We start from the raw sequence: 26082 nt of genomic DNA, 5'->3' as shown, positions 1-26082 counted from the left end.
CTTTTATTCTTTTCTTTTGTCAATATTAAGATCAAATGCAAACGAGAGACATTGTTCTTAATTACACTTTAATAGCTTTACAATAATGGAGAAAAATGGGGAAAAAGGGTGGAAAGAGAAGCAACATTTTTTTCAAGATTAGAAAGAAATAAAAGATAAAGCTGATCATAAGCCCTTGGCAAGATTCATTTATAATATTATACTTATTAGCTTAAAGGTAGATCCCATACAGTATTCAAAAGGTCTTTACGCTATGTTTAGCATTTCATCACTTATTTTTCTTTAAGAGTATTATCAATTTTCATGTTCTAGGTGTATATAATAATGGCTCTTTCAAAAATTTGCTTTTAGTAGTACTCTTAAAAGCTTCTGTCTGTTTCTGGAATATATTACTTCGATGCATTTGTAAAATGTAGGACATTATAGCAGGAAGAACTGGCCTTCTCTATTGTAACATCCAATATCCCAATTTTTTTTATATTTCTTTAAACAATCATGTGAAGTAGATCATTCTTAGAGCTGTAGACTGGCTAGAGGCGAAAGTAGTGTGTGTGGAACTAGTGGCAAAATTCATCACTTAGATTTCCCTGTGTAACATTTCTCCCTATCAAACAAAATTATTTCCAGAAGAGCTATAATTGATTCCAAGAAGTGAAAACAAAAAACGTTGAGTTGAATGAGAATAGTTAAACATTTCTTGATAAGAATCACCCATAAAACTTTGCAAAGATTCTGTATGAGTTTTGCACCTTACTTTTTTGTATTTGAGGTGACATTGCAGATAGCATCAATCTTTGAAGAAACACTGTTAAGTGCATGTTTAAAACTTAAAAAAAAAAAAAAACAACAACCCTAAACCCTTCTCTTTCCAGTGGCATAAATAAGCACCATGAAGCTAGTTTTTAATCACAGTCCTGCCCCTGCATTTTTCCAGCCCAATTAAGCCATTACCAGAATTAAATGAGGCATGGAGCCTCCAAAAGTCACACCGTTGTCCTGGAGATGGAACGTGTACTGTGGTGGACCTGGCTGATGCTGCTTACTGGAGGGTGACTCCAGGTGTTTGTACATTCCAACCTGGGCAGAAAGATCACCTTCACAGAGATGTAGCAGAGTACTGTAGATATTTCCCTTCTTTTCAAGCTTGCTTGGGTTTTTAAAAAATATATACTTACCAAAATCAGTCTTCAAATTATTCCCGCAACATACCTAACTGGATCAGCAAGCTGTTGTGGGTGTACCAAAACAAAAACTAAGGTCAGTCGATTCAGTCAACTAAGCCAGTGGGTTAAATTTAACCCAAAAGAGAGCCCGGTCATGCATGAGTTGAACTAATTCCACCCAGTCAAATGTGTTGGGGGAACAGCTAAACTTAGGCAGTTGACTTTAGTCAGTCACTTTACATGAGTCTCCATGTAAAAGAACGGGAGGGGGAAAAAGTGGCTGAAAAGCAGAGATCTCCATGTCTAAACTCAGTGCCAAGGCTTGAAAGCACAGAATTGAAATACAGGTCAGCCACAATTGTCTAGCTATGCCTATTCTACCTATATGACCAGTGGAGAAAGGCTTGGTGATGTTGTGGCATATTGTCTTTCCTTTGGTGGGATGCCATGCAACTTTTAAAGAAAGTAAAGGAGATGCCAGTAATTTTTAAATTGCTGACTTCTGACCCAGGTAGGGTGATTGTGTGTTGTCAGAACATGAGGTAAAGGGATTTCACTGGGATAGTGGCTGACTAGGTTACGTATGCCACGAGGAACTCAGACTACTGGGTTAATAGGACTGAGATTATTATCATCCCTTAGGGAGTATGCCAGGGAAATCACATATTACTCTTCATCATAACGACATGTACAGGCTGCAATAAGGTTAGATTATTATAGGCCCATGTTGCATAGTTTTCTACATTTAGGCAGAAGACTTTCTTCATAGACCTACCTTGGAGTGTTATGGGAGACACGGTATTATTGAGTCACGATAAGTCCCCCCCCCGGGAAAGCTCATTCCTAGTGTATATTTAAAGCATATAATAATAATAATAATAATAATAATAATAATAACAACAACAACAACAACAACAACCTCCAATTTCAATCCAATCAGAAACGTTTCTACCAATCCATCAATGGAGAAACTGCAAAGAATCAGTCAGTACCTGACAAGGAAGAAACAGTGCAGTTCTGGAAGCAGATATGGGATAACCCAAAGAAATACAACAAGGATGCGGCTTGGTTAAAAGAGGTGGATGCAAATAAAACAGAAGTTGAAATGAAAGAACTAGTAATAACAACAAAAATGGTAGAAAAAAGAGCAAAGAAAATCAAAAATTGGTCAGCACCAGGTGAAGATGAACTGCATGGGTTTTGGTTGAAACATCTAACTGTTATACACCCACTCATTGCCAAACAGTTCAACAATATACTACAAGGAGGAGAAATTGAAAAGTGGCTAACAACTGGGAAAACCTACCTAATAATGAAAAATCCAGCAAAAGGGGCAACACCAGGTAACTACAGGCCAATTACCTGCTTACCAACAACTTTCAAATTACTAACTGGTGTGGTAGCTGATGCAGTACAACAGCATCTAGTTGAAAACAATCTCTTTCCACCTGAGCAGAAAGGAAACCGCCCCAATAGCAGAGGAACAAAAGATCAACTCCTAATAGACAAAATGATCTTGGAAAACTGCAAGAGAAGGAAGACCAACCTGAATGTGGCATGGATTGATTACAAAAAGGCATTTGACTCTCTGCCACATGATTGGATAATAAAGTGCCTAGAAATAACAGGAGTCAGTAGAAACATCAGAAAATTTGTGCAAAGATCGATGGCACAATGGAAGACACAGTTGCAGGTCAATGGTGAGAGGCTGGGAGAGGTTAATATCAAGAGAGGAATATTTCAAGGAGATTCATTATCACCATTACTATTTGTTATTGCACTGTTTCCTCTGTCAACAATACTGAATAACTCAGGACATGGCTATCAAACATCAAAAACATCTGCCAGACTATCCCACCTCCTTTATATGGATGATCTGAAGCTGTATGGAAAAACATCATCTGAAATAGAATCGCTGCTCAACACTGTCCGTATATATAGCCAAGATATTGTAATGGAGTTTGGCTTGGACAAATGTGCCACACTTACTATCAAACAAGGAAAAATATGAAAACTGAAGGAATCAAGATGCCCCACGAAAATAACATTAAGAGTCTGGATGAGGAAGAGTACTACAAATACTTGGGTATCCTTCAAGCTGACAACATCAAGCACACTGAAGTCAAGAAAAAGATTAGAGGTGAATACATCAAGAGAGTGAAGAAGATCTTAAAATCCAAACTCAATGGAGGAAATACCATAAAGGCAATCAACACCTGGGCAATCCCAGTCATTAGGTACACAGCTGGAATAGTGGACTGGACTCAAGCAGAACTAAAAGCAATGGATAGGCAGACCAGAAAAATAATGACAATGAATCATGCCCTTCATCCACGCAGTGACATTGATAGACTTTATCTACCAAGGCAAATAGGTGGGCGTGGAATGCTACAAGTACATCAGATGGTTGAAGAAGAAAAAATGGCTTTGGAAGAATATCTGAAGAACAATGATGAAGATGCACTGAAATTAGTATATCAGGAAGGCTTACTAACTACTGGAGAGACCAAACTGGCCTACAAGAAAGACCAAATGAAGAACAGAATAGAGGCATGGGAAGACAAAGCACTACATGGCCAATACATGAAAAAAATAGCTGGGAAAGCAGATAATAATAAAACCTGGCAATGGCTAAGAGCAGGAAAATTGAAGAAAGAGACCGAGGGACTAATTCTGGCTGCACAAGACCAAGCTTAAGGACAAATGCATACAAAGTCAAAATTGAGAAGACAGCAACAGACAGTAAGTGCCGCCTATGCAAAGAAGCTGAAGAAACAGTGGACCACTTGGTAAGCTGTTGCAAGAAGATTGCACAGACTGATTACAAGCAGCGGCATGACAAAGTAGCAACAATGGTGCATTGGAAGATCTGCAAAAAATATCATTTGCCTGTAAGCAAAAACTGGTGGGATCATAAAATAGAGAAAGTCATAGAAAATGATAAAATTAAACTGCTCTGGGACTTCAGAATTCAAACAGACAAGCACCTGCAACATAACACCCCAGACTTAACAATTGTCGATAAGAAAGACAAAAAAGTCTGGATAGTGGACGTGGCAGTGCCTGGAGATAGCAGAATAGAAGAGAAAGAACTGGAGAAGATAACAAAATACAAAGACCTACAAATAGAAATAGAAAGACTGTGGCAAAAGCAAGCAAGGGTAGTACCAATAGTCATAGGCTCCTTGGGTGCAATCCCAAAACAACTGGAGCACCACTTGAACACCATTGGCATTGACAAATTCGCTATTAGTCAATTGCAAAAGGCGGCCTTATTAGGAACTGCTTCCATCCTGCGACGATATCTGTAATACCATCAAACATCCACATCTGCCTATCCCAGGTCCTGGGTAAGGACTCGATAGGTGGACAAAATGCCAAATCCAGTCTGAACATCTGGCTGACTGTGTGATGATCAATAATAATAATAATAATAATAATAATAATAATAATAATAATAATAATAATAGGGTCATCAAGTCCAATCCCCTGCTCAGGCCGGAAACCCTATATCATTTCGGACAAATGGCTGTCCAGTCTCTTCTTAAAAACTTTCAGTGCTGGAGCATTCACTGCTTCTGGAGGCAGGTTGTTCCACTGGTTAATTGTTCTAACTGTCAGGAAGTTTCTCCTTAGTTCTAGGTTGCTTCTCTCCTTGATTAGTTTCTTGGCATCTGAGATGCATTACTATTGAGTTTGGTCTTTCTGATGGAATGGGTGGTACAAAAAAGCATTGGGGTCACATGCATTCCTTATTTCTGCACTTGGCAAAGGAACAGTTCCAGACTCATTAGCTGAAACTTAGTTACTTCTTAGTCTCTTCATTTGTGCTGTCTTCTATAATTCATTATCTCAGTGGATTTTTTCCCCCTGAAGTTACAGAAAGAGTGCAACCTTTGGTGAGGCTTAAAGACAGGTATTCTGCTAAAAGCAGGAGATGCAGTCCTTTTATATGACTAATGTAGGTAATAAGTAATGCTTATAAGTGAAGGAACCATTGGTACCCTCAATTTTCTTCTTTTCCCCCTTATCTCAGATTTTTGGAGACCAGCTAAAGATATGGAGACAATAGACTCTTGTTTCTTCTGTTGTGTGATTGCCAGATCTGACAATAGGAGAATGAGGACGATTTGTCCTTCAGATCAAGGAAACCCAAGGAATCCGTTTTCCGCCTTTGTTGTCTGAGCTATTTAAAATATTCAGGAATCTATCTGACTATAGTTCTATCAATTTTTTCCTGTACCACTTCATCCAACATACAAATACTTAAAGTGCTAACATGATGGTTTGTGTGAGTTGTAAACACAAGATAGGAGTAACATTTTAGAATAACTATGTTTTGCATTTGTATTCCTTCATTTAATTTTGCATAATATGGGGATGAGAAATTAAACTGAAAAATATATTGGAATCGCAAAGAATGGAAAGTTATGCATTTGAGTTTATATTGAGTAAAAACTTCTGTAGGAGACTTCCTTCCTTCCTTCCTTCCTTCCTTCCTTCCTTCCTTCCTTCCTTCCTTCCTTCCCTCCTTTCTTCCTTCCTTCCCTTTTCAATATAAATATTAATTTAACTACTCTTCCCCCTAATGGTAGTAAATGGAGAGTTACTGTTTCATAACATAGAGCAGTGATGGCGAACCTTTTAGAGACTGAGTGCCCAAACTACAAGTCAAAACCCACTTATGCATCATTGAGTGCCAGGTGGGTATGGTCCATTGGTTGGGCGTGGCCCATTGGCTGGGCGTGGCTACAGTGGTAACAGCAGACTGAGTGGGACTAAAAAGTTCAATCAGTCAATTCCAACTTTGCAAGATCTTTTTTTTTCCCCGCGAGAAGTTGAAATTGACCAATTGAACCTTTTTTTTTTTTTTGCACATGGCGGTGGAGGCCTAAAGCGAAAAGGTTTTATAAAACCCAGCTGAAGGCCTAAGACTGGGGCGATGGCGTGCGTCCATGCATGCCCACAGAGATGGCTCGGAGTGCTGCTTCTGGCATCCGTGCCATAGGTTCGCCACCACTGGCATAGAGGAAGCTTCTTTGTCAAACTTGAAATATTCACTTAGTTATGGATCTATGTGGGTGTTAAAACCTATTTTTCTTTGTGTATTTTGGTATGGATTTCTTTATATAGATTCACTGTCATATAATAAGTTCACAACTCATCAGTCAGTTTCTTTAAATGGCTATAATTTATCTAAATGACCATCTTCCTTGAACTTGATGCACATTTGGAATTTATCATTGATTATTTTTGAACAGGGAGTACTTTAGCTTGTTTTTCACTTGGGGAAAATAGATATTGAAACTAAGACACCATTTTTTAGGGATATCATGCCTGAATTTATTTCTTTGCTATAGATCAGCGGTTCTCAACCTGTGGGTCGCGACCCCATTTGGGGTCGAACGACCATTTCACAGGGGTCGCCAAACAACACGATCTGCCATTTTTTTTGTCAGCCGGCGCAGGGGGCGCCGCCGCGCATGCGCGCCGCGCAGGGGGTGCCGCAAGGGGCGCCGCCACGCATGCGCGCTATGCAGGGGCGGTGCAGGAGGCGCCGCCATGCATGCGTGCTGTGCAGGGGGCGGTGCATGGGGGCGCCGCCGCGCATGCGTGCCGTGCAGGGGCGGCGGCACGCATGCGTGCTGTGTAGGGGGTGCCGCCGTGCATGCGTGCTGCGCAGGAGGTGGCACGCACGCATGCGTGCCGCGCAGGGGGTGGCGCCGCGCATGCGCGCCGCCTGCTTATGACCGGGGTCGCCATATAAAAAGGTTGAGAACCACTGCTATAGATAAATGTAAAATGACCAATATGTTGGTCATTTATGGTTATTTCTACATGTAAAGCAAATGTGATGTTTTATAAAATAATTATACGGAAAAAAAACTTAAAACAGCTTTAGAACAGGGATGCAATTTGTGACTTCATGATTTGAAGATGTCTTCAGATGTATTTCTGCAAATATATGCCATGAACTTTATTACAGCAATTTTGACGTTTTACTAACAAAGCAAGAAAGGAGACAGCATGTAAATTTTCAACCTACATGTGCCTTTTGTATTCCTGGAGCAGCTGGTATTTGGGAGGGATTGGTTCTATGGATAGTTCTACACTTCTTTGTATACATGATTTTTTTACATTTCAATATTGTTTTAGGAACTCTTGAAGATGACTTCTACATGATCTGCTAGTGATACTGAAGAAGCAAGGAATTGCTGGATTAGATCAATTGCAATGGAGAAGTCCACTGAAGAGACATCAGAGCTATCATTATTGTCCTGTGGTTTATTGGACTTCAAGCCTGCCCATCACAGCCATAGTGTATGGTGTTTCAAACAGAAAAAATATGTCAAATTGTATTAGGCTTATGTTGCTTCTTAGTCACCTGATCTGAAATTTGCAACGTAATTCCTTTTGTATAAAGGAGGAATGATGACTTTTTATAGTTTCTGTTTGATCCTCTTTGCATTTACTTGGAGTAGTTCTGCCTATGGACCAAATCAAAGGGCACAGAAGAAAGGAGACATTATTCTTGGAGGATTGTTTCCCATTCATTTTGGAGTGGCTGCTAAACACCAGGATCTGAAATCTAGGCCAGAATCAGTAGAATGCATAAGGTAAGTCCACATCACATCCCCCAAACTCACTCATCCTCCAGACTCACATGACAGAGACCTTAAAAGCTTTGTGATTTCTACTAGGTAATAGTTCTTTGGTTCAAAAAAAAAAAAAAAAAGCCACTTCCAGCCTTTTAGAGAAGGAACTGAAGTCTTATTACGTCTCCCACACCTTGTATAGGGGTTTTCTGAAGTATTTGATTGATCCCTTTCGAAGTAGCGCATTCAGTCAAATCTGGCTTTTATTTACTGAATTTGACAATATATGCAGATTTTCAAAACAGTATGTGGCTTACGAGATAAAATATAACTACATTTGATATAAAATGTTTGATTCAGCACAAAGGAATCTCCAATGAGGTTTGGTTACCCTTACAAAGCAGCTACGTGAAACCTCTCATTGGAGGGCGTTCTGTGTTTTGGGGGTGGCTGGTAGGAAGCCTGCTTCATGTTTGAGCCTTCCATCTCTAACCATTGGAATAGCGAGCAAAGCTTCTTAATAGTGGCTTCAGCTGGTTCGCGCCACTTCGGCAGAACCGATAGCTAATGTTTTGTTGCCCAGGCCCAGAATGGACTTCCAGAAGTGGCATCCACACAGAGAACCGGTTGTTCACATATTTGAATCCCACCGCTGAGTGGTTATATTCTTCATTCTTAACCCAGAAGGCACTTCTGTTGCTTTGATTGTAGGCAGGAGTATTTATGAAGTAGGTTGAAAAGAAGAGGCATCTCACCCCATGCACTTGTTTCTGTTTTGGTTCTTTTAAACCATTCCTGGTTTCTTTATCACTTTGCCTTTGGTTGATGTTGAATACCAGACTGGATCACAACAAAGACCCTCTCATTTATTTTTAACAATTTGTTTTACACGGGGTAAAACAGTGTAATCTCAGCATGGCTGGAGGAACAAGTAGAACTGAATCTCTCATTGCTGAGGAAAATGCTTCACTACCCTTGGAGAATCAGGTGTATGATTTGGGATTATTTACAGATTCCTTACCATCACTAGAGCAATTAATGATCTTCATGCCTGACAGTCTGCTTCTGGGCTTCCATTCCCCCCCCCCTAATTAATCTGTAACTCTAAATCTTGACTAAGTTACCTAAAAGATCCCTCCACATTTGCTTCTCTGGATCATCATGATGGCCTCACTTGTGGCTCTTCTCTACCAAATGAGGAAAGGGAGCCAATCAGCGAAGAAAGGATCTTTTCATGAGTGGCATCTTGTTTGTGGAAAGCCTCTCCAGAGATGTTCACCTGACACTTCCATTATGGCCTTATAGGTGCTGTGTGAAGACTTCATTTTCATAGACAAAAGAACTTGTGCTATTTTCTTAGGTTTTTTTTAATGTTTTGTGTTTGGTTAATATGCTTTAATTTATACACTGTCTAGAAACATTTAAGTACTGGAAAGCCTCCAAATATTATTTAAAAACCCCACATTAAATTGTACAGCAATCTATCCTGCAACCAGAGGTACGGTAATGATAATAAGTTATTCAGGTTTATAAAAATAAAAAAAGGATTGTAAAGAGCACCTTAATGGCATTTCCAGACTAAAGGAATGAATTTTGTAATAGGAAATGCAGTTCAGTGTAAACAAATGCAAAGTTGTGTAAATTGGATTAAAACCCTAATCTCTGCATGTGGGCTAATGAAGTCCAAGCTGTCAGTGACTAAGATACTTTCTGCACTAGTGATTTGCAAAATCTTATAACATTACTTAGCTGCAGTTGAAATAAAATAGCTTGTTTGCTTATAAGGCAGGACATAAAACAGGACTTAAGTCATAAAACAGGACATGAGTCTTAAATGCGTGTATTAGTTAGAAGGAGAACAAAAGGAAATGAAAAATGTCAAACCACAAGTTCATTTGTCGGTCGCACAAAAGTGTTAAGTTTGAAGCTCTGCTACAGCTAACCACATATGTCTTCATGTCTCATTTGCAACTAACCACAAGTATGTTACAGGAAGTTTAGACGCTATAGGTAGGAAAATTCACAGTTTAGGCAAGGTATGTTAGCTATGGAAAAGGGGGCTGTATGCTGTAAGGGGGCTGTGATTCAAAGCAACCAATCCATGCTATCAGTTATATTTCCGTGTTTTGTTGTTTCTGACAAGAATATATAAACTTGTGTTTTTTTTATATGAAGCTGTTCAGATGTGGCTACAAATATAGTGCTCTGAACCTTTGTGCAAAATAAACCAACTTCTTTTGATTCTGTGGTCTGAGTCCTGTGATTTTCTGAAATACTTAAGCTCTTAAATTTGGCATAATAGTTAGGTGATACTAGAAGATGTTATAAATAGAAATCACCTAAAAAAAAGTTGTTGGTGTTACAGTGTGTAAATATGCTGATATAATAAAAATGTCAACCCAATGTTTTGCTTGTTTAAAATTATGAATTCCATGCTAGGAATCCTAAAGATTGAAAATAAAACTACTAATATTGTAATCAAGGATCTGCAGTGATTTTGCTTCAGTTTTCCAATGTTTCATAACAGTCACACAGTCCTAGGAAAAGCTACAGACAGTTACTATGTTCATGCTTCTATAAGCACCTTTTGGAGACTGAATCTAAAGGATTATTCAAGCCTAACTGTAATTCCCTAAAATAAATATATAGTGGAAGACAGCATATATTTTTGGTCACCATGCCTCAAGGGAGGGGTGGCTCAGTGGTTAAGACACTGAGCTTGTCAGCTGGAAAGCTGTCAGCCTAGGTTGAGACCCAAGCATCATGTGACAGGATGAGTTCCTATCCTCGACCCAGCTCCTGCTAACCTAGCAGTTCGAAAGCATACAAATGTGAGTAGATAAATAGGTACCACTTTGGTGGGAAGGTAACAGTGCTCCGTGACATCATGCTGGCCAAATGATCGCTGAAATGTCTTCAGACGGTGCTGGTTCAATGACGGAGATGAGCGCTGCCTCCTATAGTTGTCGATGACTAGTGGAGTAAAATCCGCAAGGGAATACTTTAAAAACAGTCAAATTTTTGCTTAGAAGTTTTTAAAAGAAAATTAGATAAATTTATGTTAAAGTTACTAATTTTGATAGTCATATATTACCTCCTAAATTACAGGCAGGTTGCCATATAATGTCAATTCTGTGGGCAACTGTGGATGAAATTCTTCTATTATGCTTATGAGATTCCTGCGTCATTTGGCTGGTCATTGGGTGACACAGAATTTTAGACAAAATGGGCCTTAATATTCCAATAATATCGCATGTAATACCTCATGGACTGCCCAGTAAGTGAGATGTCATATAAATATTAAATACTTATTTCTGAAAAAAATTCATAGGACAATTCTGAATATGAATAAGAACAGTTTCTTGGCACAACATTCTAAACTGTGGAATGCGATCATTCAAAACAGGATATCTGGTTTACCTTTTAGTTAATAAGGATATGCTGTTACATTGTGTCAGTGGTTGCTGAGAAATCCAGGAAGAGGGAAAAAGAAAGAGAGAGAGAGAGCACTTGCCACTGTCCAAAATGCCCATTGTTCTGATCCAGCAGGGCTTTGTTTTGTAATCTATGTGGTACAGCTCCATGGTTGTCCATGGGAGGACCAAGGGTTCAAATTATGTTTGGCGCATTATTACCTCATCGCACATATGACGTGCACTCTGTAATTTATATCATTTTATTGACATAATGCAACTGATATAAATTGCATCATTTGCACAATATCATAACAATTGTCACTGTGATTTGTAATGGATGCCTATGTGAACCAGCCCTATTTTGGGTTAATTATTTTCAAATATGTAGTTACATTTCTCTTTGGAACTGCTCTTCCATTTATTTAGAAGCAGCATATTTTCCCGTTTCTCTCCTCTGACTCTATATGAAACATTGTGCTTATTTTGATTTCTCTTCCTTTTTTGTAGGTATAATTTCCGGGGTTTTCGCTGGTTGCAGGCAATGATCTTTGCCATTGAAGAGATTAATAACAGCCCAACTCTTCTTCCCAATATGACTCTTGGATACAGCAGTTTTGACACCTGCAACACAGTGTCTAAAGCTCTGGAAGCCACACTGAGTTTTGTAGCCCAAAACAAGATTGACTCTCTGAATCTGGATGAGTTTTGCAATTGCTCAGATCATATTCCCTCAACAATTGCAGTGGTGGGAGCAACAGGCTCTGGGATTTCCACAGCAGTTGCCAATCTTCTGGGTCTCTTTTATATACCTCAGGTGAGCATATGTTATCACTGTCCATTGTTAGAAATAAGATGGTCTTGAGTAGGTGAGCTTGTTAATTACAAAATGTTTCTACTGTTGCTATATCACGTTTCATCATCTCTTCAGTCAATCTCAACATATAATATAAAGTCTTAAAGAGCTAGTATAACATTTCCACATCTCCCCCTTTTTAAAAGATACCTAGTTTAAAATATCTCTTTTCCAATTACAGTATGAGCACCAACAGTATTCAACAAATCATCCCAGCAGTCTGTGCCCATATGTCTAAGTAGCCCTTAGATTCAAAGAGGCAACTCTACAACCCATTATAATCATAGGATAATTTCTCTATAACCTCTTTATTTTCTTATGCCCATATTAAATAGTATAATGCACATTGTGTATTTCCATCAGTCATAGCAATTAATTTTGCAGCTTCCTATTGAACTCTGATTCAGCATGTAACAACCATGATGACATATGATTCCATCTGGCCATTGGTTTTCTTTAATATCTTTTAAAAATTTATTGTTGTGGCTGCTGTTTTGGCCTTTTTAACAAGCTAGTTTGATTGGGTATTAAGCATTGATTATTTGATTAGGAATTGGTTATGTCTAGTCTAGTGAAAAGAAGGACTAGAGATGACATGATAGCAGTGTTCCAGTATTTGAGGGGCTGCCACAAAGAAGAGAGAGTCAACCTACTTTCCAAAGCACCAGAAGGCAAGACAAGAAGCAATGGATGGAAACTAATCAAGGAGAGAAACAACCTAGAACTAAGGAGAAATTTCCTGACAGTGAGAACAATCAACCAGTGGAACGGCTTGCCTTCAAAAGTTGTGGGTGCCCCATCACTGGAAGCTTTTAAGAAGAGACTTGACAGACACTTGTCTGGAATAGTATAGGCTCTCCTGCTTGAGCAATGAATTGGACTAGAACAGAGGTGTCAAACTCAATTTCATTGAGGGCTGCATCAGCATTGCGGTTGCCCTTGGGGGGGCTGGGTGGGTGTGGCCAGAGTGGGTGCACCCTACTGGGTGGGTGTGGATGGAGTGGGTGTAGCCTACTGGGTGGACGTGACCAGTTCTACATCATTCGCATCAAGGGTGCCTGTGGGGGCCTGGGCAGGAGTGGGACAGATCTGAGGGTCTCCGGCAAAAGGGGGTGGGACAGGGGCAAGTGCCAAGCCACGGTCCACTGGGGCAAAATTTGGCCACCCCAAAATTGTACATTGGCTCCCGGCTGACCCGGGCCAGGGCCAAGACAGCGGGGGCTATTCCCTCACTGCTTCCAGGATGGCTTTGCGGGCCACATGAAACCACTTCGCGGGCTGCATCCGGCCCCTGGGCCTTGTGTTTGACATGTCTGGACTAGAAGATCTCCAAGTTCTTTCCAACTCCGTTATTCTGTTTACTGATTGTGACTAAACTAGTTTGGATGCTGCTCAGATTTTAAATGCATGACCTGAAAATCAAAGACCATTATCTGATATAACAATGTGAAGTATCACATCTCTGGAGGGAAAATGCCTGAACTCAAAGAAAAGTCTATTGTGATAGTAATTGTCCTATCCAATAAATTAAAATAAATAATCTAGAATAAATTTTTTCACATCTTTCATTTTTTTCCCCTAAGCAGGTGATTATTTAACTCTGAATTTCAGATTTTTTTTTCCAGAAATTCAGATTCAGTCCAATTTCTCTAGTTCTTTGAAAAGATTTTCCATTCTCCCTCTACATATTTGCTCTATGTCAATATATCTTTTTGTATCTTGATACTATCAAGTCCCATCAAGTATTGACTGCATAAAGGACTTTGCAGGACAATCTCAGGCCAAATGAGTCTTTGAAAAAGCCATATCTCCCTGTCAGTCCAAAAGGGAAGACCAGAGTAAAATACCAAGTTATGAGTCAGAACCACTTTGTTATAGAAGCTATAGTAAACGAATCTAACCAGTCTGAATGTGCTTTCCCCATCCCTCACTAGATCCTTATGTGAACTAGGAAGGGGTCTGTCCCAGACATTTCTTCAAACTGTTTTCTTAGCCCACATTCAAGTCCTCTTAATCTGACCATTACCTTGGTAGCAGTTCTTCCTCATGTTCCTTCAAGGCCATTTCTTAAGTCTTCTGCACTCCCAAGTAGTATACCCATCATTAATCTATCTGAATCTGCCAAATTCCTAAAACAAATACAGATTTGAAAACTCACAGTGGTTGCTTCTAGATGTGATTGGAAATTTTCTTATACTGTATATTGGGGATATTCTCAAAGTTCTGGATGAGCTGAGGAATAGAGAAATTGTCTAGCCATCATTTCTAAATACTACTTTCTCTTTCACTGATCCAAGCCGACCCCCTGATATAATGGAGATGATGAAGTGGGATGGTGTAGCAACTTAACTGGTAGAGGAAAAATTCTGGGATAAATGAGACACATCACTTGAAGGTCTGCTCTGAAATGAAAAATATCATACCATAAATTACAAATTTACCATTAAAAAAAGCATAAACGGTTTACCATCTGATTGAGGGAACACTTCTCCCATTTGAAGGTCATTTTTTAGGGTGATAGGAGAACACTTTATCTTTCTCAAATTATGGAGTGTCTTTCCTCAAGAGTAACATTTGGCTCTCATTAATCCAGTGGGTAGATTGATAAAGACACATAATCGCAACTAGGTTTTAAAATGTTATGGTTATAGAATGGCTATTCCAGTCAACATCTCTTTTTGGCTTGTTAGTTCACCTATTAAAGAGTCTTGAACTTTTTGTTTAAGGCAGGGGTGTCAAACTGTCGGCCCATAGGCCGGATGCGTCTTCCGGAAGCCACGCCCACTCCATTGCAGGCACTGGCAAAACTGTCCTGATACGTCTCGTGATGTCACGTGACGTTGCAAGTTTGACATGTCTGGTTTAAGGTGATCTTTCTAAGGCAGAAATTGGCAACATGCTGCCCATGTGTACCACTGCACCTGTGAGCAACTTCTTATTCACCTGTAAACCGCCCTGCAGATATATTTTTCCTTCTTTAATTAGGGATATGTTCATGGGGTCACAGTCTGTGTGAAATGTTTCAGAATAGTTTTTACTTAAAAGTGCTGAATTAGAATTTATTCCCCTTTTTCCTTTTCCAGGTTAGTTATGCTTCATCCAGTCGGCTCTTGAGCAACAGGAACGAGTACAAATCTTTCTTGCGCACGATACCTAATGATGAGCACCAGGCCACTGCTATGGCTGACATTGTAGAGTACTTCCGATGGAATTGGGTGGGTACCATTGCAGCAGATGACAATTATGGCCGGCCAGGTATTGAAAAGTTCAGGGAAGAAACAGAGGAGAGAAACATCTGCATTGACTTCAGTGAACTCATTGCCCAGTACTTGCCTAAGGATCAGATCCAACAGGTGGTAAAAGTCATCCAGAATTCCACTGCCAAGGTGATTGTTGTGTTTTCCAGTGCACCTGACCTAGAACCATTGATCAAAGAGATTGTCACACGGAACATCACTGGCAGGATTTGGCTGGCAAGTGAAGCCTGGGCCAGCTCATCATTGATAGCTATGCCACAATTCTTTCATGTCATGGGGGGCACCATTGGATTTGCTCTTAAAGCAGGACAGATTCCTGGCTTTCGTAACTTTCTGCAGAAGGTAAACCCTAAGAAGTCTGCTAATAATGGATTTATCAAAGAGTTTTGGGAGGAAACGTTTAATTGCTACTTACCAGAAGGAAACAAAAATTTCCCAAATTTTTTCCACAAAGGCCCTGAACAAGGCACTAGAGCTGGAAATGATACAGGTTCATTCCGTCCCCCATGTACAGGACAGGAGAACATCACTAGTGTGGAAACACCATACATGGATTATACCCACCTGCGGATATCTTATAATGTATACTTGGCAGTATATTCCATTGCTCATGCTTTGCAGGATATATACACTTGCACTCCTGGGAAAGGGCTATTTGCCAATGGGTCATGTGCAGATATCAAGAAAGTTGAGGCGTGGCAGGTAAGATTTCTTTTACTATAATTATTCTACTACATAGTGTCTGATATAATTTGCAAAACTGTAGCAGATTCTCACCTAATTGACAGATTTGTGCTGCTATATGTATTAACATGCACAGTAGCCCTCTTCTAAATTTAAATTAAATACAATGTGAAAGATACCCAATCAGATTAATTTCCCTTGCATTTGGGGAGTACCCAATCTTCTTATGTTCTTTTCCTTATTTAAATGCCCCGTCTGTTTAATAATCATGAGGGCAATGGGACAGATTCAAATGCTCTTTGTGCTTTTTATAACCTGATGAGTTAATAATACATTCCAGAAAATCACCTTTCTCATCTTCAAATCAGCTACATGAAGCTGCTAAGTACTCCAAAAATCATTATTTGAGAGCAATGATAGCTTGTATACCAGGGATGTCAAACTTGCAACATTATGTGACGCGTTGCGACATATCGTGACTTTTTTTCCATTGTCGGCAATGGAGTGGGCGCGGTTTCGCCATGATGGATCCGGCCCATGGGCCAGCAGTTTGCCACCCCTGTTCTATACAGAGTTTCTTAGTCATGAACAGTGTTAAACTATGGCTATGTTTCAACTTGTTTGTGTTTGGGTGGAATTTCATTCTCTGAGAATAATCAGTTTAGCAGCTTGGGAGCATTTGATGACATTTTTTGTTGTGGTTTTGGTTCTTGAACAATCACCTTGAGTAATTTGGGCTTTCAACATGAAAGGCAAGCTGTTGATAATCAAGTGGGTCAACCCTATTCTCTTCATTTGGTTGAGAGCAAGGCTTAAAACAGTTCTTTTTATCCAGACACCAAAAAAGTTCCAGGCCAGGATGAAAAGATTTAAAGAGAGGATCAGGTGAGGGAGCTGGAAAGCAAAGAGAAAGAGGTAATATTTCCCAATGCAGCTCTTAAATCTAAACTCTCAATAGTCAATCTGCCTTTGTAATCAAGACAACACCCACAATCTGCTCAGTAACCTTAGCATTAGTGAACAATCTCATGTATACACATCAACTAACACACCTCCACAGTTGGACTAAGAACCTTGTTCCTTCAAATGCCTATATAATTCCACACACCACATTTAGTGAGCCTAGAAACATAAAACATACTGAGATTCATCCCCACATTACAAGCCATGTCATCCATCAACTCCTATCACTGGCATGTGTTATGCCACTGATTCTCACGATAGTTGGCTATCAGTCTTAATTCCAGATTGATTCTATGTGTAATTAATGTCAGTATTGCTCTGGAAGCATATTAATAAAACAAAAGAAGAGAAAAATGGTTGCTCTTGAAGCCTGTATTGAACTAAGTCCTGTTTGGTGAACTTTGTGATATTTGAAGGGGTGTAATGAACGTATTACACTGATGTGGTATTTGGGTTTTTTCTTGTGTTCATTGGTCAATGCAGTTATTACTGCCTTTTATGCAAACCGTAGGAGTCCAATGAAGAAGATTTAGGAGCTGTTCCATGCAACTAAGGCCAGACAGAACAGAGCTATACCTGTTTCTTCCATGTTCTGTGCTCTTTCAGAAGATCCTTTGACTACTAATGGACATGAAATATGAATGTAGTGGGAGAATATTAAAGTCTAAGATGAAGCAGAAAACCTTATTAGCATGATAGATTGTAGACTAAGGAGTAGGATAAGCTGCTTTTCCAGTTTATTTGGGGAAAATATCTGAGTGTGGTCCATGCACATGAGCATTGAGCAAGATAATGAGAAGCTGATATAGCAGAAGGAGGAATCTGAGGGCAAGGACCATTTGAAGGAAGGCTGACTGGTACACACGGCAGAGAGGAAGAGTAACAGTTTACAGTGATGGGAAAGTGTATGAACAGAGTAATCCATCTGTTACTAGAGCCAAATGAGTCAGTTTTGTTTCCTATATTATTTAATACTTGCATAAAATCTGTTAGGAGCTTTAGACTGGAGAATGCTACGATACCCAAATTATACCTAAGAGCTTTACTGCTCTTTGCTGCCAATGTCTAAGAAAGAAGTCATCACCCTAAATTCATGCATTTGTTTTATTATTGAATGCACTGCATTCCTTAATAAAAACAGAAAACTGGTTTATAACAATTTAAAAATAGAAAATATAAAAAAAATTGATATGTTTAAAGTTAAATCAAAAATTAAAACCACATCTTTTAAAAAATAAAAATGGCTAGATTGCTAAAATTAGACCAGGCAAAATGCAATGTTGTTAATCAATAGGAATCTGGACTCAAAGACTGGAGGTCTGCCATTCTGGAATATATTACATTGCTCCTGAATGAACAGATGCAGAGTGTCTGGGAGTGCTTCTTTATCATCAGGTGTTGGTGGGTTTCTGGGTAAAGTTGTAATGTGTTATACATTTGTGTTGTTGTGACAAGAGTTTCAGCTTCATTCCAATATAATTATTACCACCTGCTTTTCATGAAGCCATCCTTAAATTGTCCATATATCAGGCCCCAAAAACCAAGAATGATACAGGGAGTTATTTCTGAATAGTTTCTTTATTCATCACCTACAGAAACAATCTTGCCACACTAAAACAACTGTCTGCCTAAACTACGGTATATATGTACTCTATGAACTTCTAGGAAGGGCCCATCTTTGCCCTCTTCTTCCTGCCTACCAGACCTTCCAAGCTCTGCTCCCTCTTTGTTCTCTGGGAAGCAGCCGTTTCATCTTGGGATTCCAGACTACATTCCAGGATAATAAATTCCAACTGATGCAAAATACAAGAACCAGCTTAATAATGTAAAATAATACTAAGATCACATGAAAGCTGTTTTAACACCTGTGTTGGTTGTGAATTGCTTTCTAGGCACAGTGGAATAGGTTGTATGGTTGAATCAACCACTGAAATGCAGAAGGGAGGGGCTTTTTCCTTTTTCAGCCTTGGAATCCTTGGTTTGTAGAAAGAGGCCCAGAAGGCATCCTCCCTAAACCTTGGGATTTGTCTGATAATTTTTCAGAGGAGGCTTTAATCTGACAAGATTCCTGATTATGGAGGAGCACCAATAAAGAAACTATTCTGAGCAATCCATTGTGTTGTTCTTGTGCCTGATATGTTGCTATGAATCTTTAAAGGCTTGGCTTTTTCTAAATCTGGGCTTCAGGATCCCTACTGAGGTGAGTCTGGGGGAATTACTATGGAGGAAGCTGACAGCACCTGGGTGTACTGACTTATATCTACTGGACTGGAAATATTCCTTACAAAATGGAAAGTAAGGCAGATAGACTTTATGCCAATTTACATATTTTTAAGCACTTGACACAAATAGCACGGATTTAGACTAGAAGAGGGGCCCCAACATATTGGGGGAATTTTGCGAATTTTGATAACATGTATATTCTCCTACAGTAACAAGAACATTTGCCTGGTTATAATGACTATCATAATGACATGACTAGTTCCAAAACAAAAAGGTTCAGTGAAGAAGTTAACAGAAAAATGACTTGCCTAATATGCCAAATACAAGGCAGAAATGGGTATCTGAGCTCAAAATAGAAAACTGCTTTTCTAAACAAGTTCACAGAAGGAATAATTCAAAATAGCCATCTGTGAAATAGTATCCATTTCACAGATGATGAACTGCTGGTGCACACCTATCTTGAAAAAATACATACATACCACATCAATGAAGGCATTCCCATTTTGTTAAAATGTAAATGAATAGCCACCACAGAAGGAGCATAAGCAAGACATCACTCACATCATTTTTTGCTTCTTCAACTAGGTTGCACCATTCTGTTCTAGGAAAGGCCATCAATCAGAGTAACTCAGAGAATTTCTTCATCAAATCCAGGCGATTACATCTCATTCAGAAAATCATTAATCTGATGTTATAAATGAATGAGGACCAGTAAATTGAAACTCAGTCCTAAAAATAATTAATATGTTGCTAGATGATTTGCCTGTCCAAGAAAGATATATCAGCAGTCTGTTGCAGATGAATGCTAAAAAGGATCAGTCTGCAGTCTAGATGTAAGCAAAGATCCCCCTTGGTCACTGGGATCTCAAGTATCAACAACATGGTTCACCAGGTGAGACTGGTGTGCCTGTTGTGAACCCCTCCTTTCAAAGAAGAACCTAGTTAAACTTATCCATAGTGAAATAATTCCCAGATCAGATTACTTCTATCTACTGCATATGCTGCTATCTTTTAAGGCTGCTTAGAAACTAGCAATAATTCAAAACAGAAATGATAGACCACTAACTGGGATCAGTTCTTAGTGCTTTAAAAAAAACTCCTCTGGCTCCTTGCCTGTTAGGTACTGAGTTTTTGGAAAAATGGTAACTCCACGTATCTATTTGTATATATACCAAGATTGGCTTTAGAAGAGGCAAATGTCTCTTAAGGCAAACAGTTCCCTCAAGTGTAGAATTCTCATTTTGAAGAGGCTTGTCTGCCATCTTGACTGCCCCATGGAGCTGCCTGAGTGCCCAGTGGGTAGGAAAATGGGACCCATATATAATTTTTAAGCCTCAGAAATGTTTTTATGGAGAACATTTATTCAAGAACAATGATTTATTTATTTATTCAGATAAGGAACACATACAAATAGCTTATACCCCTTAATCTGTTTTCTTTTATGGCAGGCTTCATTTCTTAGCTAATTCTTCCTGCTTTTCTTTCTGAGTTCTTATCCTAAAACGTATTCAGCCATTTTCTTTTTCTCCTAATAGGATCACGGTCCATTACATCTTCATTCCTATTTTCTTTTTCCTTGCCTCTTGATTTAAAGTAACAATTTAATACCCCTTCATTTTTAATGCTGCTTATTGTTCTTCTTGTCTTATGCTGTATGACAGCTTGGAAATATTTTATATTGAAGGACTGGCTGCAACTATTGTTTATTTTTTTATGCAATGTTCAGCCCACTTTTTATTATTTAAAAAAAACCAATCAGTGGATGGGTCGCTCGTAAGGAAGCACTCATACTAGGTTCTGGCCCAAACAAGGCTTTGTGTTTGGGATGAGAACTTAGCAGTGTATTGCATGTGTGAAGGCGATTGATGATGGGCCGGGAAAAAGGGCCGTCTTGTGTAAGCGGGCTATTTTGCTCTGTTGTTTAAATTAAGAGGAATAAAGTAAGTCACTTTGCAAGTCATCCATGAACTATCTCATAAAGAGGCAGTCCACCTCTGCTGGTAGTTGAACTCTGTCACTGGGTTCATCTAATGAGAAACTCCTGCACTGCACGGTAATGTTCCTTTCTTTCAACATATTAATTTCAGTAAGACACGGCCATGCTGCATGTTCTAACATTTGTCTTTCCACAAATTAATGGATGTGCTTTATCAGGTGACAGAAGAATTCAGTATCAATACTGTTTTCAGTTTTAGGTTGAAACAGATGGGGCCAGGATTTTAATGTTCAGGAGAAGGCCCCACATTCAGAAAGGATCTCAGGCTAATGGGCTGCCTCAGGAGAAAACACCTTAGTATCATTTCAAACAAAGTTTCCATACTGGGCATATTTATGAAAAACCCTAGCCATTATTTCATGTTTTGCCAGGATTCCCCCCAGCAGAAGAGATGAATTGAGCTTTAGATGGGAAAGAAAAAGAGAGAATGTGATTTGATCTGTTTGCATTGAGAATAATACTGTACATATGTTTTGAAAAGAAACAGAAAGAATATTAAATATTAAATTGCCTAGAGTTAGAAAGGTCTCTGTCTTAAATCTTTATTACATTTATGTTTACTGCCTTTTTAATTGGATTTCCTGCCTAGAGCTCAACAATTGGTATCCTTTCCTTCCCCACCCTTATTTCCCTCCCATGGTCCTCACAGTAACCTAGCAAGTTAGGTTAGGTTAAGAAAGAAGGCCAGTCTGCAGTAGGATTTTTGAACTGTTTTCCTTCATGTTTTGCTTTTTGAGTGTTGTTTTTATGAGGTTGGAGAGGAGGCAACATTGTAATTTCTCTGTGTTGTCAAGACACGCCTGCTGCAATCTAGCCACTTTATAAGTCCTGTTGGTGGCAAGATACCAAACCTGTTTTATGACATTTTCCTCACTTTCTTCTTTGACCTCTGGCAGAATATCAGGGGCTTTCAGGTAGGAAAGTCAGTATCACTTTTTTTTTTTTTTAAAGAATTTTAGGCCATTTTTCACTGAGCCCCTATGCCAGAGATGGCAAACCTTTTAGAGGCCGAGTGCCCAAACTGCAACCCAAAACCCACTTATGCATCGTCGAGTGCTGGGTGGGTGTGGCCCGTTGGCTGGGCGTGGTGAATTGGGTGGGCGTGCTGCAGTGGTAACAGCAGACTGGGTGGGACTAAAAAGTTCAATCAATCAATTCCAACTTTGCAAGATCTTTTTTTCCCCACGAGAATGGCAGCGGAGGCCTAAAGCGAAAAGGTTTTATAAAACCCAGCTGAAGGCCTAGGACTGGGGCGACGGCGCGTGTGCCCACAGAGAGGGCTCTGAATGTCACCTCTGGCACCGGTGCCATAGGTTCGCCACTACAGCCCTATGAAATTGCACAACTAAGAATCAGTACTCCATTTTTACTTTGAAGCTTGTGTTCCTGTCTGGCAATAAAGCTGTAATGGCAGTGTGATGTCCTACTTCACTTACAATTACAGTACTATAGATGGCTTGCCCTGTTTGTTGCTTCTATAAATACAAATGCCAAGACAGAAACCAATAAATAATAAATAAATAAATGGATTTAGATTATTTGATTCAGAATCTGATCCAATTATACTAGGAAAAGTAGGCATTGCTACAATATATAACATTAACAAATGCTGCAGGAAAAGAAATTCAGAAAGAAGAAATGTCTTTTAAAATGTTTGTGTCAAGTGTGAGGGAAAGAGTTGGTAATTGTTATTTTCAGACTAGAATAACCCAGTTAGAAATTTTCCATCAAAGCCCTGACTAAACTTTATAGAATAGTTGAGGGGGATAAATCCAATATTAAAAACATTAATGAATGATGCTAAGTGCTTTCTCAGACCAAATTTGATTTGATCCCAATTTGATCAGGAAGAAGTATTTCCCAATTCAGACCTGGAAGGCCTTTTGTCCTGAAATGTTTTTCATAACTGGAATATTTGAATAGTCTTTTAAACTTTCAAATTATCTGGGTAAGGATCATAACAGTCCTGTAGTATTATGTTCCCAATGTGGGATTGAAACTCAGAAAATACTGCAGTAACTTGCTTAAAGCTCAAGGATTTTCCCCTCTGCTGAGCTGAACTTTTCACCACCTACATACTCAGCCGAAAGTTAGATTGGCATGAAATTGACTGTCCTCACTACCAATCTATACCTTGTCTCTATTGCCTTTATTCCCAGTCACTGTCATTCACTTCATTTCCTTCAAGGTGTCCGAACTATGAAGGAACAATCAGGACTGCAAACAAACAAGCAAACAAGCATCAAATCCAAGACCTATTTAGTAAGATTTATTAGGACAACACCACAAGAATTCTGACAAATATTCTGGCTTTCAGAAGTGAGCTTTATTTACAACTAATTCAAAGCAATTCTTATTTTTCTTTCTCCCACCCTTCAGTGTAGTTGGTGGGGAGAAAACAAGTCAACTGGTACTTTGACATGATTTACCCAATGGCTATTTGCCTCTCTATCAGTGTGAAAATTTACTCCCACAATAGCTTAACATTTTTTTACATTTTCAATTGTGATAAATTAAGAGGAGAAATGCTAAATCATCATTATCATCATCTGTTAAATTTGTATGCTGCCTGACTTTCAATGACTCTGGATAGTTCACAATAACAGAACAAAAAAAAATTACAATAAAATCAATCCAAGATAAAACCTGGCAAGGTAAAAGACCAGATGGATACTTTAAACACTAATACATCTACAGATTACTTAAACCAGTCTCATGGGTTGGGAACAAGAAGATGACAACATCATGAGGACACTGCAAAGAAAATATGTTGTCAAATGTCTTTATATCATCATGCTTTGGTGTAAGAGTAGAAAGGCTCTCAGTCAATTAAACTGCATCAAAAGGTTAGATTGTACTGTATATTATTTGGCCTAATAGGTGGTTAATGTCAGTCAGAGCCTAGTCTCCTACATATTTACACAGAAGTGAGTAATTGGTTCTAGTCAATTCTGGTCACCATGATATAAAAAAGGTGCTGGGACCCTAGAAAGAGTGCAAAGAAGAACAATAAAGATGATTAGGAGGCTTGAAGCTAAATCGTACAATAAACAGCTAAGGGAATTAAATATGTTTAGCTTTACAAATAGAAGGCTTATGGGTAATATGATAGTTGTCTTCCAATACTTAAAGGGCTGTCACAGGGAAGAGGACATTGATTTATTCTCCATAGCACCAGAATTTAGGACAGGAAGCAATGGGTGGAAACTCATCAGAGGAAGATCCAATCTAGAAATAAGGAGAAATTTCTTGACAGTGAGAACCATTAAGCAGTGGAACAGCTTGCTTCCTGGAGTTGTGGATGCTCCATCGCTGAAGGTTTTCAAGAAAGATTGGACAACCATTTGTCTGGGATGGTATAAGAATTCCTGCCTTGGACAGGGGGTTGCACTAGAAGACTTCCAAGATCTTTCCCAGACCTATGATTCTGATTGCCAGTGAGATAATGGTGATCAATCTTAAGTAAGTGTGCATAGGACTTCAGTTAAATAAGCTACAGCAGCTTAAAATACACATCTATGGAAGAAGTGCGTGTCACAGGTCCTGGCTTATTACAGTCATCTTCAGCCTCAGCCTTCCTGTTTCGGTGGAGAAAATCTGAAGAAGTATTTCAGCTATTTGCAACTGACATTGAACTGAGTGTAGGCACTGTATTCCTGAATTACAGCTACTTTTCGGATTATCCCAGTCAACAAGGGAAGGCTAGAAATGAGGGACAAGGCCAAAATTGTATTCCCAGCATTTTTCCTATTATAATGCAAATGTTCATCACTCCAAAAAGAGATTAATGTATCTAAAAGTCAGATTGCTTTTTAATATGACAAATAAATAGAGGTAGGAGAGAAGTATGCAGATTAAGGGAAGACATTTTGCAAGACTACAAGAAAATTTATTTTTTAGGAGTTGCTATGAAGTTTGGAGCAAGGTATATCAGCTAAGGTGCCTTTCTTGAAGGAATGACTCCTGTCCATCATTCACAAAAGTCATATAACTCCCTCCCCGACTGCATCATGTTCTCTCCTATTTCTACATAGAAGAATAAAAAATGCTTCGCTTGAGGAAGCTGTTGTTGAGACAAAAAAACTGGGATTATATCAGGACACATGACCAAGCACACCCATCATTCTTTGAAGCAATTTCATACTTTATAACAATAATCAACAACAATCCTCTTTGTTTATAATGTACTTTTAAACTTTTTTTAAAAAAAAATAACAACCCTTCTCTGACCTTATTGTTGTGACTTTTGCAGCTTTTTATAGGTTACAGATTGTCAATGATTAGCCCAAACTGTTTTGTGTTAAGAGCCTGTCCTGTATGTTGGTAACTAAAGATAGAAACATTAAGTACCCAGGAATCCGTTTCAGAACATTTAAGAGAAGCCCAGTTCATATCAGAGAAGTCTGAGCAGAGGTTACCAGGGCCAGTTAAATGAGTATATTAGATTACTAATACGACATATGGGCTTGTTTTTAAAACACGTTGTGGAGGCTAGCTGATTGCAGTGATGCTTAGGCAGAAGGGGGCATCTAATCTTGTGACTTCCCAACTGATTCATCTAGTTCAGTGTTTCTCAACCTTGACAATTTTAAGGCATGTGGACTTCAACTCCCAGAATTCCACAGCCAGCATTGCTGGCTGTGGAATTCTGGGAGTTGAAGTCCACATGCCTTAAAATTGTCAAGGTTGAGAAACACTGATCTAGTTCCACTTCTGATACTAGAACATACATACTCTCTGTCTCTTGAGAGGCAGTACTGTCAGCAGTGGTGTTTCCTACTTCTGAACACTGCTCGACCCTTTAAAAATTATACTTAATCTGTATTACTAATACAGAAGAAACTTCAAAGAAAATGAACAAACAAATAGAATCTCGGATTACATTTCATCCTTAGGCCCTACACCCAGGCTAAATTTGTTTCATCTTTTTT

General features: G+C 39.0%; 1 protein-coding gene across 2 annotated transcripts in view; it reads left to right on the top strand.

Moving 5' to 3' along the window:
• LOC120306122 (extracellular calcium-sensing receptor-like) overlaps positions 1 to 26082 on the top strand; it is an 86914-nt gene that overhangs the window by 44290 nt on the left and 16542 nt on the right. For both annotated transcript variants that reach the window (XM_039338800.1, XM_039338799.1), the window contains exons 2-4: positions 7320 to 7780; positions 11683 to 11989; positions 15112 to 15987. In XM_039338800.1, coding sequence (XP_039194734.1) covers positions 7593 to 7780; positions 11683 to 11989; positions 15112 to 15987 — 1371 coding nt within the window. In that variant the 5' untranslated portion in view covers positions 7320 to 7592. The remainder of the gene's footprint in view (positions 1 to 7319; positions 7781 to 11682; positions 11990 to 15111; positions 15988 to 26082) is intronic.

Source organism: Crotalus tigris, unplaced genomic scaffold (genome assembly GCF_016545835.1).
Source record: "Crotalus tigris isolate CLP2741 ecotype Arizona unplaced genomic scaffold, ASM1654583v1 scf7180000017716.2861928, whole genome shotgun sequence".
In the NCBI taxonomy this organism is placed as follows: Eukaryota; Metazoa; Chordata; class Lepidosauria; order Squamata; family Viperidae; genus Crotalus; species Crotalus tigris.
This window is presented reverse-complemented; position numbering and strand designations above follow the sequence as displayed.